General features: G+C 48.3%; 5 protein-coding genes across 5 annotated transcripts; 2 read left to right on the top strand and 3 right to left on the bottom strand.

Annotated features, from left to right (window-relative positions):
• Nucleotides 1-357: 357 nt before the first annotated feature.
• On the top strand, nucleotides 358-4,407 carry GGS22DRAFT_176501 (uncharacterized protein). The gene is made up of 10 exons (XM_047963417.1): nucleotides 358-1,157; nucleotides 1,232-1,338; nucleotides 1,390-2,293; nucleotides 2,382-2,414; nucleotides 2,477-2,970; nucleotides 3,093-3,117; nucleotides 3,177-3,255; nucleotides 3,313-3,626; nucleotides 3,688-3,913; nucleotides 4,001-4,407. Exons 1-10 carry the CDS (start codon nucleotides 1,098-1,100, stop codon nucleotides 4,120-4,122), a joined length of 2,364 nt encoding a protein of 787 aa, XP_047813736.1. The 5' UTR covers nucleotides 358-1,097; the 3' UTR covers nucleotides 4,123-4,407.
• A 458-nt stretch (nucleotides 4,408-4,865) lies between these two features.
• On the top strand, nucleotides 4,866-6,139 carry GGS22DRAFT_103040 (uncharacterized protein). Its single transcript, XM_047957733.1, has one exon. The coding sequence runs from the start codon at nucleotides 5,134-5,136 to the stop codon at nucleotides 5,746-5,748; it is 615 nt and encodes a 204-aa protein (XP_047813735.1). The 5' UTR covers nucleotides 4,866-5,133; the 3' UTR covers nucleotides 5,749-6,139.
• Nucleotides 6,140-7,122, bottom strand: GGS22DRAFT_103051 (uncharacterized protein). The gene is made up of 2 exons (XM_047957735.1): nucleotides 7,092-7,122; nucleotides 6,140-6,968 (listed from the first exon to the last, which is right to left on the bottom strand). Exon 2 carries the CDS (start codon nucleotides 6,849-6,851, stop codon nucleotides 6,531-6,533), a length of 321 nt encoding a protein of 106 aa, XP_047813734.1. The 5' UTR covers nucleotides 6,852-6,968; nucleotides 7,092-7,122; the 3' UTR covers nucleotides 6,140-6,530.
• Nucleotides 7,123-10,725: 3,603 nt separating this feature from the next.
• On the bottom strand, nucleotides 10,726-12,164 carry GGS22DRAFT_103003 (uncharacterized protein). Its single transcript, XM_047957732.1, has 2 exons — nucleotides 11,465-12,164; nucleotides 10,726-11,403 (listed from the first exon to the last, which is right to left on the bottom strand). The coding sequence occupies exons 1-2, from the start codon at nucleotides 11,805-11,807 to the stop codon at nucleotides 11,093-11,095; spliced, it is 654 nt and encodes a 217-aa protein (XP_047813733.1). The 5' UTR covers nucleotides 11,808-12,164; the 3' UTR covers nucleotides 10,726-11,092.
• Nucleotides 12,165-12,848: 684 nt separating this feature from the next.
• On the bottom strand, nucleotides 12,849-13,856 carry GGS22DRAFT_176483 (uncharacterized protein). The gene has a single exon (XM_047963416.1). It carries the CDS (start codon nucleotides 13,664-13,666, stop codon nucleotides 13,265-13,267), a length of 402 nt encoding a protein of 133 aa, XP_047813732.1. The 5' UTR covers nucleotides 13,667-13,856; the 3' UTR covers nucleotides 12,849-13,264.
• Between the last annotated feature and the right edge of the window lie 286 nt (nucleotides 13,857-14,142).

Below are 14,142 nucleotides of genomic sequence, written 5' to 3'. Positions count from 1 at the left end.
CAACAGCTATGGTAGGACCTAGGACCTAGGTATTTGCCAACCGGGCTGAGGGTAGGGCCAGCTACTAGGTAACCGGAATTCTCGTGACTATCAGCATGCACAAACCAAGATAAGCTTGCAGCATTTCTGTGCGAGACAGCCTTTTCTCTCTCTCTGCTGATTTACCGGGTTTTGCTATTGCACGTTAGAATGTACCCATGTATTTTCATTTGGGGGGGCCGCGGTACACGACATAGAAACTAGTATCAATATGGGAATGGGAATATTAGACTGGAGCCAGCAATAGGGTCGATGAGGCGTCTAGTCGGCGGGGAAATGTATTGTCTTGAAGACGAGTGGCTGATGATATATGCAGTAGTGGCTTGACTTTTTTGGTTTCTTTTTTCTTTTTCTTTTTTTTTTTTGCTTTTATCTCGCTCTCGGTGTGGTGGAAATTGTTGGTCTTTCTACATCGGTACAGACTGGCCGATAACTACAGGTACTGAAGAGGGGGGCTGAGGAGCTGGGGGGTTTCGTTGGTTAAAAAAACCATTGCTTGTTATGTACCAGGTATATACGCATGTCTGGATGATGCATCGGCTTACTTCTCACTACGTCTTGCCACGGATCATCGCGCAACGTCAAGCCATCATATGCGGAAATTCTGCGCGACTTATCCGGCTCAGGGATCGTCCAAAAGCAACAGTCTTTGACTTTTTATTTTTTCATCCGGTGAGGAAGGGTTATGATATTGACTCCTTAGAAACCCATCGTACTCTGCGTCCTTCCTGTGATGAGAGAATAAGCTGACCGGGCAAGAAACCCGTACGCATATTATGGTATTACCAGACCAGCAAATCCTTACGACTGGTTCCGCTACACAGTCATTTCACCGGTTTCCAATTGAGAGCAACGATTACCCCCTGCGCCACTGTTTTTCACCGGCCGAGGTGAGTGTGACGGTACAATACAGCAGAATACTGAAAGAAACCGGCAGTTTTCGATACACGCGCACCCACCCACCCAGGGCACCCGGGGGTCCTAGGACCACCGTTTCGTTGTCAGCCTGGGCTGCCCGGGGAATGAGATCAGATCATTGTTAGATAGGTAGAGAGACCATGATGATGATGATGATGAATGGAACCGACGTCGCTTCCCTACAGCCCGATTCCAAAAATGTAAAGTCCCCTCCGACCCATATGGCTTGACTCCTCATACCGGGGTTATGCTAATTGACCGTACGTCATGTAAGGCGAGAAAGCGGCCTCGGATCGCATCCGTCCCTCCCCCAGCGAACTATAGCCCCAGTTCTTCCTCTTCTCCCTCTTCACGGATCACGAAGGCCAATAAATCTAAGAGGTACGGGCCAAGATTGTCTCTGTCGTCATCATCGTCCTCACCATTGGCCAGATCCTCGTTCAGGAAAAGGGAGAGCACCGCTGCCGACGTTACCGCCGCGGCCTCTATCTCCCCCACCGAAACGAGAGGCGGACCTAATGCTTTTAGTCACGGCTTCCCTGAAATTAAATGGGAATATACCGTACCGCCGGATCCCCCTAACTATAATGGAGAGTTGACCGTGTCAGAACCAAGGAACCACTTCGCCTTGTCTTCCACAACCCTTCCACAGACTCTAGACTCGAATGCGTACAGCTGGCCTCCTAATCATCCGGATTTGTTAGTCTATAGTAACCCGCCATACCCAATGTGTCACCAACCAGTCTCTTACCTACCCGCGCACGAAAACTTGCCGCACGAGAATTCGTCGAGGGATTGCCTGGTGCCGTTCTCAGGTGTCACGACCCACTCCTTCGGTACCTATCCCTTACACCAGCCTTTCGAGCCCGTGGACCAGCCAAACCTGATCGCGGAGGATCAACCATATCTGGGTGGCAACACCTCCCGGCAAGGACCACAACCGTTCGGACCCGATTCTCCATGCTTATCAAGACCTAGGAACAGGATGGGTGACCAATATGAAGATTGGCTTATGGTGAATCCGGAGCAATCTGAGAGCCAGCAACCGGCAGAAGACGGCGACCCTTATAATGGGTCCGCGCAGGCATCTAACTACCACCACGAGCAGCAAAAGGCGGATACGCCTCACATCTACGATGACCAAGCCCAAGCTTCCAGCTTACACTGGGGAGACAATCCAACATTGGAAAAGAACTCTTGGGACTATATAGGTCCTCAGATAGTCGACGAGATTGCCGCTGACGTGAGGGATCTATCGTCTCGACCTGAAAGACGCACCCGATCCCATCTATCCGGAGAGGCTCGTACACAGACGAGCAAGACTCGGAAGTTAAAAGTGGGTGTTCTCTTTATCCTATTCTTTTTGTCCCCTCCTGCCACCGTAAACAAGGCCGACGTATCGTCTCCGCTGACTTGAATTATTGGCATGTATTCGATGTCGTATGCAGAAAATAAGAGTATGTCCACCGGCAATCCTATCTGATACCACGAAAGTGCCCTAGGCTCACATTTGAACCAGTGCGATGCGGACCCAGAAAACGAAGACGGCGAATGCCTAAAGTGCCAGAACGTAAATCCGGAATCGAAGAAAGTCGTACATAGGCTTCCATGTCTACGATGGAAGCTCGCCGAAGTCACTCTTTATCGCGATGGCGGTCTGGGGTTGACGAAACGATGGTCTGGAGTCAAGATGAAAGATCTTGGGCCGCGAGATTGGGAAACTGATGAAATCCGTACAATAAAAATAGTAATCGGATGTCGTAAAGCACCACTGGAACTTTCCGTTAGGAAGTTTAGGCCCATTAACGGGGACGTGACCTGGAAGTGCTGGGTTGATGCACAGGGAACTACGAGGAGAATCAACATCGAGCCTTACGCACTTGCCAATATCTGGGAGACTTCTCGGCAGTATTCGAAGTATGTCACTAATTATGCCCTGATAGCAGTAGCTGAGTACGTCGACGACCACGACCACCACGTCGATGATTCGGTGCGAAGAACGTATAATGCAGCGTTAGTAACCACTTCCCATCTCCCACTCCACACGGAATCTATAATATCCAACCTTATAGCCTCTATAGAGAATGAGATTTCTCTGCCTGGAAATGGTATTCTGTACGCTAACCCAAGTATAGGTTGGATTGCCATAGGAAGCTCATCGTGAGATCATCAACCCACCCGACTCGTCGTACCTTTACTAAGAATCCACTCCCGATAAGTGCACCCTCCAACAGAAAGGAGATGAGGTAAACCATTTGCAGTTTCTCACGCAGTACTTTTGCCTGTGGTTTGCGACACGTTAGTGCTCATCTTTCATCCCACGTATCTGATCTGATCACTTATTCGGTGGGATAGGGAATATGCTTGGATCGGCGATTCTCGTGGGCGACGACAAACTTGACATGGAGCCGGTGAATGAAGAGGGGTGCCCGTACAATGGAAAGGTATGCATACCGCGGATGATACCGGCGCAATTCGATTCCCTCGGACACCAGGTAGTACTTACAACGCTAAGAAAGTTGGTGCTCGACGGGCTCTGGAAGATGATGGCGAGTAAGAACCCGCGAGACTTTTTCATTATTTACATTACCGTGTTCATGTTACTGCACGAAGTATCTATCACCTCTAGGGATCGGTTCCGTCGTGCTAGAGATAACAATTTGGACCAAGTAGGTGATAACGGCAGTGGTAATTTACCATTTGCCATCTTCTTCGCTAACCAAGTGCTAGAATCAACCATATGACCTTGAAAAATTTGTCGAAAGGCACCAAGAAGCGGCGAATATAATCCTGAGCCACTGGCATTACTATAAACGAGACGTTAACGAGATGAAAGAGAAAAAGCAATCCAATGAGGAGGAAGAAAAGAAGAAGATGGAAAAGGTAGTGTGGGGCGAACTGGAATACGAAGAAAGAGAACTACTCATCGAAACGCGAGAGGCATACGAGGAAAGAGGTGAGAGCCCCGTTATATATAGTGTCGGGGAGAGGGGTGTGTCTAATTCCTAGTTGATTGGGCTGTGGGACTAACAAACGTTGACAGCAGAGGACCAGAATTTAGCACCTTTGGTGTGGGAAGACGATCTTTACTTCGTCTCGCAGATGTTCGAGGAGGGCTGGAGGCCGAGGCCAACGTTCGTCAAAAGGGTTGACGTGGCGGAATAGGTTTGAATCTAGGTATATACCTACACACCTAGACATCGAAGGGTTTAAGACATCCACATCCATAAGCACCTACCTAAGTGCTCAGGTAGGTAGGTCGGGTAATAGTGGTTCAGATTGTTCGATGCCGATGTCGATGTCGACGTCGATTTATCGGCAGGTGAAGGGAGAAGACTATGTTATCATGTTGCTGCCAACACACTCTTTTAGCCACACCAATAGTAGCTGTTGAATCCACGGTGAGAACGATTATGTTCATTGGATTAATACATTCCCTTGAGACTGGAAGTTGTTTCGGCAGTTTCAATAGCCTCAACGACTGTGAAATGACTCTGGATCGAGATGTGTATCCTACATACTCTAGGTCCTTGCTAGGGATGGCTGAGTATCTAGGTAGGTACTAGGTAGGTAGGTAGGTAGGTAGAAAACAGGAAAAGGTAGGTACCTAGGTAGAAAAGGGTAGCGGAGTTTAGGTACCTACTAGGTTTGCCTGTGGTAGTAAGTTCCACATGAGATATTCAATTTCGGATTGTTCAATGGATATCCATATCCCTTTTTCGGAATTTTATATTACTTAAAGGTACCTAGGTACCTAAGCACGTACCGTTCTTACCTACATAGTACTAGGTAATAGTATGCTTGTCAACCTTGAATTCTGCTAGGTGGTATCTTATCGATATGCATATACTACATGTAGCTAAAAGAATGCCCACTATTAAGTACTTACCTAACCAACTGAAAGTCGCCAGATTTCATTAATCCATTACTACATTAATCGCATCAATTGCAATAATTCTACGACTTGTCATACAAATTTCGCTTTACTCATCTGCTCAACTAATAACTGTCATCGATACCTGGCCGCTTATTTACCTGATCTATACCTTCCGAAAACCTACGCTACTCGAGTTCGTCGCAAAGCTATAAGTATTATAGGCACTGTCCACCAACGAAAACACCTCTTCCATACTTCTCAAGCTTCGCCGGATCCCAATCGACGGGAACATCGCAACTATGTCGTCTGACCTTGAAACATTCACCATGCTGCCCTTGCAGATAGACCCTCAAACCAAGGCGCTGACGACACCCTCGAGTTCTCGTGCGCTACAAGCCGAGCTCGCCTCCCTCAACACGCTACATAGATCACTTCTAGCGCTTGAGACCCCGAATCAAATCCCACCACCCCCGGTGCCCGTAAACCCGAAGCGGTCCGCCAACGTGAGCAAGCTGCGGGAAAGCGGCAACGGCGAGTACCGGAAGGGGAAGCATGCCGAGGCCGTCAAATTCTATAGCCTAGGCCTACAGATGGCGCTGACGCGGCCCCTATGGGAGCCGCAGCAGCTCGTACGCGAGGAGGTCGCCGCGCTGTACGCTAACCGCGCGCAGGCCCATATGGCCCTCCAGAGCTGGGCCGAGGGTGCCTCGGATGCCGAAGCCAGCGTTGAGGCCAAACGTGTCGGCAACTCCAAGGCTTGGTGGAGGCGTGGCAAGTGTCTTGCTGAGATGGGACGGCTGAGTGAAGCTAAAGAATGGGTTTGCAAAGGTCTGGAGATGGAGGGTGACGAGGGTGAGCTGGTGGCATTGTTAAAGGACATCAATGAAAAACTGGGAGAAAAGGGTAGCTCGTGATATCCAACTCCTTTTGCGGTAATTTTGATTTTCTTGTACTCTTTATACCACGAAGTTTATGAAGAGAACCTGCCGTGTTCTCGGCATGCTCTAAAGGTGTTCTAGGAGTTACTTGGTAGGACCTTTTTTTATAGATTGCCTTGTATGGATTTCTGTGCTTCCGATTTTTGACAATTCCTTCAAAATGAAATCAAGCTGGGCGGTATCGTGGGGGTCAAGAGAGATCAATCAATTTCACACGCAAAGAAACTGTTTGCCGTGATGAAAAATTGCCTTGTAGCTAAATTTATGTGCCCCGCACCCGTGGTGTTCTTCGACATCTACAGCATGCATATACATTCATGCTATTCGTACACCTTGACCTTCTAATAATAACCACAATTTGGTGGAGACGAACTCCAGACCTCCAATATGCCGCTTAGTGACGAGCAAAAGTAAGAAAGATCCCGACATATCTTGTCTTCCGCGTCTGATTAAGACCAACTGACCAACATCGCCCCGTCCAACGGACTTAGAATCTTGGCTCTGACTCCCGTAGTAAGAGAAGAACCAACACGGCTACCTAGCTTTCAATGATGTGAAAAAATGACCTATACGCTCATCGGGGTCTACTTATACAAGAACTGGCTGGCTCAAGGAGAGCAACGGCGATGAGAAGATAGAAAAGACTTCAACTTAGAGTCGTCGCTCCCGCATGGTATCATCTCTAGTTTCTCAATTCCTCCCGTAGATACATACATCCGATTACTTCCTTCGTCTGGGTTGTCGTAGGTTTTTATGTTTTATGCTTGCTTCTCCGGGTCTCCCTTCTCATTGAGGCTTTTGTTCCTGGGCCTCATGACGGCATCTTGGCTCGTCATGCGACGGTCGAGGGCACGATCAAGCTTCGCTCCGAGTGCAAGCTTGTTAAGATTGGCCGACTTCTCCTCGGTCAGGACGACGCGCTGCTGCGACAAGGCCTTATTCTCCATACGCGCGAGCCCACTCTCGATGTCGCGGATCTCGGCCTGTGCAGAGTCGGTCGTCTGTACCGTCGCAGCCAACGACGGTGCTGTGCTATACGTGCTGTAGCGCGCCGAGGCGCGATTGGATCCGATCTGCATTTTTAGAGAAAATACGTCAGCATTACAAACTTCCCGCGATCGATTTTCGCGATGACGAATGGCGAATGCGAGTTAAGGGTTACGATGCTATTACAATGAAAACCTTTATTTCGGTGCCTGGACGTAAGCGCACATAGAAGGGAGGGATAGACGATGCTGACGAAGAGCCAAGACGTGAGAGAGAGAGAGAGAGAGAGAGAGAGAGAAGAAAAAAAGAGAAAAGGGTTACGAAATACTTACAGTGGAGGGTGCCATGATGGGGCGAGATGAGTCTAAAGAAGTTGGCATTGCTTCTTTTCTTGCTTTGTTTTCTATCTGGTAAATGCCCGACTTTTGTTTCTTTTCTTCCCTATCCCTGAGTAATGACTGAAGGGTTATGCGACAGATTTAATGGCGATTGATGATGATGACTGGGTGTGTCAGAGTGGCAGTGTGGTGGGTGGTGGATCGAGGTTCGAAACGGCGCTATACAAGGATGGGCGGACGAAGCCGGGATAAGATCGATGTACGCTGTACGCCGTAGATGCGAGCTCAACAAGCTTGGCTACTTTGGTACCTGAAAGTAGTTCTCGTACGTTGTACGTCGTTATCGAGCAATGCAATTGTTCAAGGTCGTAGGTAGGTTGGAAGGAAAATGTAGATTGGTATGCAATCATGTATGTGGCGCAAGATAAAAGTTTAGAGGTAGGTGGTAAGCAGGCTCGCGGTAGGCTGGCAGGCGGGCAGGTTGGGGAATAGGGGTTCGCGAATTAGAGAGGGGGGGGAAGAAAAGGAAAGGGATTGGTGATGGGAGGTGCAGTCCGCTCGTGGATTGGTAGTATTAATTGTGCTACCCAGCCTGCTACTACCTAACAGGTAGGTACTAGGTAGGTAGGTAAGTACAGGTAGCTACTATGTATTAATTCGCACCTTAGAAACTAAACCTTGCGAGAAGCTGATAGATCATCAATGATCATAACGCTGTACATAAGTTGTACCATAGCAGCATAGCAACATTGAATATACTATTAATAAGTATTTGCATTTACATATGTAGTACCTAGGTACATACTTACTACAAAGTAATAGCAGATACTTTATGAATGCTACTGCACCTACTAGTAGGTATCTACCTGCCCGAGTGATCTGGTGGTAGAACCTTGGGAATATTTGACAATATTCATAATTACCTACCTACCTACCTATCTACTTCGAAATTAATCATAACTGCCAAGTAGATCTGTCAGAGACATTTTTTAGGTAATCCCTGTTGGCCGTTTATATAAAAATGACAGTGTCTAACATCGTCTCAGACCAAGATTATTGGAATATTTGATGTGATATTTTCAAACATCTGACTTACTCTTTCCTGGGAAGGATTCCGGTTTCGACTCCTCAAAAGTTCCAACCTCTCCCGCTGCACTACCGGAGGCCACATGGCTCGACGGATCAGGGTTGCATGTACGCATGCAGTCAGCAGCAGATATGGCGCATTTTGCTCAATCGAAAGAAGCTAGCAGGCTAGTTTAGGGTAGCCCAGCACGTTCAGCACGCTTAAGAAGCCTTGCTTTATGGGGATATTTGGGATGCTTGGGATGTTTGATCGAAAGCTTCAAGGGTATCCCTAGACAATTCCCAGGCAGTTCTCTGGCTATCCCAGGCTATCCCAGGCTATTCCTCAGCTAAGTCTACCCTGTCTTATTAGGGGCTTCAGCCGCCTTTTTAGTTTCAAGAGTGCTATGGCTGCAGCCTGCATGGCCTCGCGTGTCGTTTCGACAATCCCCGTCTTAACGGTCGCAACGGTCGCGAGGGAAGGGAGACCTTTGTCGGGATGAAAAATATGTGATTCAGTGAAGGAGGGATACCGAGAGGACCGAATGGCAATCTAGCATCACATTTAAAATCAAACCTACCTACTTAGGTAGGCCTTTTATTAATTGCTACTTACATATCTATCTAGCAGGTAACGAATGTATTACCGTTGATAAAAAGAACGCTTGAGCAATTCCACTATCCCAAACCTACCCTGCGGAGTTACGGCAGGATTCCGCCCGACATCTCTGTCCAGCTCAGATTATGCTGATCATGCAACCCGGTGACCGCACTATTGAACTATTAAAAGCAGGTCACCGAGAAGCCGCCATGGCCATCGTGCGCGAAGCTACGGACATATGTACGCACTTGGTCAGTTAGCGCGTTGTACCGTGCACAAGAAGGTACACTAGGTAGGTACTTGTCAATTATGTATTTACATATTTACGTACCTATCTGCCTACTACTAGGTAGGTATGCACAATACGAACCGCACTGATCTTCCGCTGTAAGTCATCTTAGCTCGCTGAGTTGCTTAAGCGGGTATGTGGAAGCTAGCTAGTGAGGATCGTGAACTTGTGGCTCGGGATCCCGGAGGAGGCATGTGGGAATGTGGGAAAACTGATCAGTTTAGCTAACGTATCTGGGTATTTGCCTTGCAATTGCAAGGTTCCTCCCCTCGCCATCTTTTGATAGCAAGGACCTTCGCGGAGTCTAGCACGTGGCCCGCTGATCGTCACGTCGATCCGCCGAGGAACGCCACATCTCAGGCGAATCAAAAGCCAAAAAAGATTGTTTAGAATTAAAACTAAAATAAAAACTAAAGCCCATCCAACAATACCTTAGTAAGAGATGGGCTCGACTCTAATCGGAGCATCTTAGCGTTGCATAGGTAGGTATGTGATGACACGCGAATTACGATTGCAGATGGAATAAAGCATGTCATATATTATCACACATGCAAAGCCAGCTATCACAATTAATATGGTCATCAGCCCACCAACCAGACCTAAAGGATAACCCCTCGTCGCCTTCGGGAGTTTGGATCGCTAACAATTGCAAAACACATGGTCAAGGGGGCCCCTGTCCCGTCCAGCCTATCTCGCTTCTTTCGTCAGACCTGCAGGTTGAGCACGTGGCGGTAAGGTAAACTAAATACCACCCTAGGGTATCATTGGCGGTCTTGAGACGGCATGGGCTGCATGGGTAGGTATGTAATTTGAAGATGATGATGTATGAACTGTACCATATTGTACAGTACCCCAACCCTCTCTCCCACATGGACTTCTAGGTTCCCCCCGATTCCCCTCGACTCTTTAGGCTATAACCAAATTGCCACGAGACCCGGCCCGGGTGCTAAGATTAAACGAACGACCGTTTCCGGGGACGCCGCTGAATCGCCGGTAGACTTAATATTTATTTACCAGATACATGCCGGTGCGAGTCAGGAAGCACCGAGCCCAGATATCGTCGGCGTTCTGTGCGCCTAGGTACTAGGTACGCAGGTAGGCATATTCGCTCATTTTTACATCTTTTTAGAGACCGCACCCTATTAACGTACATGCGTAGCTGATACGGTAAGCAGACAGACAAGCAATTAAATATATATACCTATTACATACTTAGGTAGGTAGGTACAGTATATTTCAACCTATTTCGGTTTGTCTATACATACAGCCGAATCCTTAGTCACTTACGCGGCGATAGGCTTCGTCTCGCTTTACGTCGTCACTCATGAACCTTGAATCTGCAGTAGTCCGCGACCAAGGGTTTCTGATCCAGTCTGCGGCGTATAACGAAAGAGAATAAGTCTCTGTCTCAGCCGGCGGACGTTAAATGTCAACACGACTCTTGCCCCTTAATTGCTTTGAGCAATGGTGACCTCAGTTACCTAGTTTAGCTTCAAATTTCTGGTCTACACTCCCGCCAACCTTCGAAATGTTTGAGGATGAGACTAGTGATTTTAATGAATGAATCCCCATGGCTCTTTTCAGGTGACGCCAACCAATTGCTGACGATGGTGAGTTTTGACGAGAAAGTCCGATAGTCTTGCTCTTGACTAGATCACTGACGTGACTGGAAGTTTCGTTTTCAATACAATGTTCCGCTATTACTCGCTAGGTGTCTAGGTGGATAACGATCAATAAATCTAGAAGCATCTAAAGTGTTAATCGGCAAATTCTATTCATGATCAAGCGACGTAGTGGGAGGTACGTTTCACCAAAATTTATTTATCTCTTCCTTCTGCGGGTGCACGCGTATTAACTACCTGGTGTCCTCCACGAGTACTAGACTTCGTTGTGCCTCCAGCATCATCCGTAACTTACTAGGTAATATAGGTACCAAACGAGTGTTGCCTACTATCAATCCGGAATCCGGTACGAAATGTGGCCTTTATTCAGCTTCCTCGGTCGGGACATAGAGAGGCTACCTGCATATATCCAAACCACTCAATGATGCCCACGACCCTTATGTGATTTCTTCTTCCCACTCTGCGTTTTTGGCTTCTTAGTGTACTCGGTGTTCGTATCGTGGCTAGACCGGCGGGATCCTCGAGAGATTAGAGCCGTCACCGTCGGTACCGTGACCTGCTCAGTTTCCTCGGGGACAGGAGGACAACTCCCATTGTTGTGACCGAAGTCGTACGTTGTTCCTCGCTTGTGTCCGGCGGCACCTCTCGCAGCGCCGTGGATTTTGCGGCTCCCCTTCCCCTTTCGAACGTCCGCGAACGATATCTCCGGACTTGCGCCTCGCGACGTCGCTATGAACTGTTAGGAAAACCTATTCTAGTACGAATGATAATAGGAGCTCATATTTCTTACAAGATGGGCTGCATGAGCTGCAGCACCCATGCCCACATGGTACTTCCATGTCCTCGACTTGCCCCGTGAGCGGATTCCAGTCCATCCTATGGCTCAACGCGGTGCACCATCCCTGAGTGTTGGGACCCTTCCCACATACACAGCAATTCCAGCTCCCCATCAGGGCCTTAAAATTGCAGTTCTGCAGGGGGCAGTCGATGTTGGTTGGCTGCGGCGTCGAGTAGATCGGGTTCGAGCAGGGTGTCTCATATCCAGTGTCCAGATCGAACATGGCTTCCGGGCAGTACAGCCACTTCACCGACGTGTGGGAGCAGGGGTGGTAGTGAGGGTGCCCGTGACACATTTCTAACAACTCTCGATAGAGGGGATTTTGGAAGACAACACGATACTACGAGGCCAGCTTTTTGACGGAGAAGACGAGACAGGCCGGGCGGCATAACACCCAAGCCTCGGACGTCCTAAGCCTTTTATATACGCCTACCTGTACCCGTAAGAACCTATGTATTTCTCCGGCAGCGGTATCAGCACTAGTAGCCTAGAGATTTACCTCCCACGCACAAGTTCCAGCCTCGATCATCCTTGTGTCGACAATGAAGAGCAGACGCATCACCCTCCATCCAGTGCATCACAAACAGCAAGCCTCAGCTCTGCAGTACGTCAAAAGAAAGAGACTTCGGGTGGGCAAGAATCAGCAGCTCCCTCTTTCGTATTGGTGAGCGTAACCCCTGATCTAGGAGGGAGGGTATTGATATGGGTGCGGTACAGATCTCTTGTCTCGGGTAGCAGTGTGAATTAGTGCGACTATGACGCCGCCTACAGCAATCTGTGGCCCAATCGCGATATTCGCGCTCCTGCCAGGTCTATCCTCTATGCTTATTCTTCCTTCTTTTCCCAGGCAGGTTCACCATTGGTTACCTGATACAGATCCATATGCATCATGTACGACACCGTATAATGCCGAGCAGGGACCTGTGGACATAGATCTCGCGTGATCTGGGCGATCAAGCTAGTTGCTTTTCATAACTGAGACTTCAACAATGTTCTAGTAACTTGGCGTTATGTATGGTTCTGTAATTGTCCAACAACCAGGTATGTGGATTTGGTTGGCTGAGAATCGTTGCTTTTTCATCCATTCGTCAGCACTCTTTTCATACCCGCCTCCTTTCAAAATAGCTTTCTCCGTCATCCTACCTACCCACCCATGTAATCTACCTATTATTGGGGCCGGCTATCTTGTATCTAAATAATATATACGTTTAATCCAAAAAGGTGCAAGAGGTAGCTAGAGTTGGTCGAATACCATCTTTTTTTCCTGTAGAATCCGATGTCCGGGCTTCAGCTTCCCCCCTATAGTATCACACGGCGACTTTTCCCACTGGTCCTTGATTAAGGCACTAAGACTAGGTTATCACACTAAAATCACCTTCCTGTTATGTTCCCTGTGTTCCCGCAAAATGTTGTTTTTGGGCTTTCATCGAGGCCCGCCACATTGATCATATCTTACACAGTTATACTGGATGTACATCGAAACTAATCTATGACTGGCAGCCACTTTCATCTCCAACGACGGCCTTATCCGAATTGTGACGCAGAGCCTTCTCTCTTCATACTTGTCCGTAATCATTGCATTATTCCGCTCGTCGGCCTGCCTGCTCAAGGTAGCTCGTGCTGCGCCGCGGCTTTACATACCCTCCCTAGTGAACCTCGGTAGCCGCCTCGCATGTTTCACAGCAGATGTGCCCGCAGCGATACTCTTGCCTGTCAATGATCATCACACAGCTACAGCGACCTGCGGCGACATTAGAGGTTGCAGAAAGGATCGATTTGAGGGAAGGGAGTTCGCCTTAACTCGCCTTGATTATTCCACTCCTTACCACACCAACAACAATTCCAATGACCCCCACGTTTTTCGAATGGGCAATTTGACAGAGGACATCGCGTTCCGAATTGCGGTGGGGGCGGCCAAGGTACAGCATTCCGAAAAACCCTAATACAAGTTCTCCGTTCTTCGCACGACCGCCGAGATGGCGGAGGAGCATCCGAGCAATAAAGGGTTCGGGTGACGACGTGCTCACATCGGAGTGTATAAGCTGTTTCTGTGCACATGATGTGATCGTGTTGCGTCTTGGTGGTTTTTCCGGCGTTGGGCCTTAAGGGGAGGTGGAATAGATCTAAGCCCGGGATAATATTATAAAGTCCCATTCGTTGTCTAGACTCCGGTGACGAATGCTCAAGCAGCTACCTACCTTAGGTAGGTATGCAACATGGGTGATTCTTATCTTATGGGTTTGGGCGTCCCCCAATTCGAGGACTTACGTCGTGTACAACTAATCGTACTGAATTCTCCTTCAATTCCATTTGTATATCGTGAATTGGCTAGGTTGAGGAACATCTGAACGTCGGCGATCAATGTGACTTAGTTGTCGACGAATATGGATTTATTGAATATACATCCACGTGGGAGAATACAAATATTTGCTTCTTGTTTCGATGTATTCGCCTACTATGGTCGAATCATATCCCGGCGCTCTGGTCCACATAGAGAAGGACCCAGAGAGCTGGGCTAGGTAAGCAACCATCCGCACGGTACGGTAGGTAGTTTAGAGGGCGCTTGGTATATGCGCGCGGTGATGTAGGATCGCTCGGGAAGCCACATCCGCACGGGAAGACAGATTACT

This window comes from Annulohypoxylon maeteangense (assembly GCF_022496945.1).
Source record: "Annulohypoxylon maeteangense strain CBS 123835 unplaced genomic scaffold GGS22scaffold_36, whole genome shotgun sequence".
In the NCBI taxonomy this organism is placed as follows: Eukaryota; Fungi; Ascomycota; class Sordariomycetes; order Xylariales; family Hypoxylaceae; genus Annulohypoxylon; species Annulohypoxylon maeteangense.
Note: the sequence above shows the minus strand (reverse complement) of the source record. Positions and strands in the feature narration are given on the sequence as shown.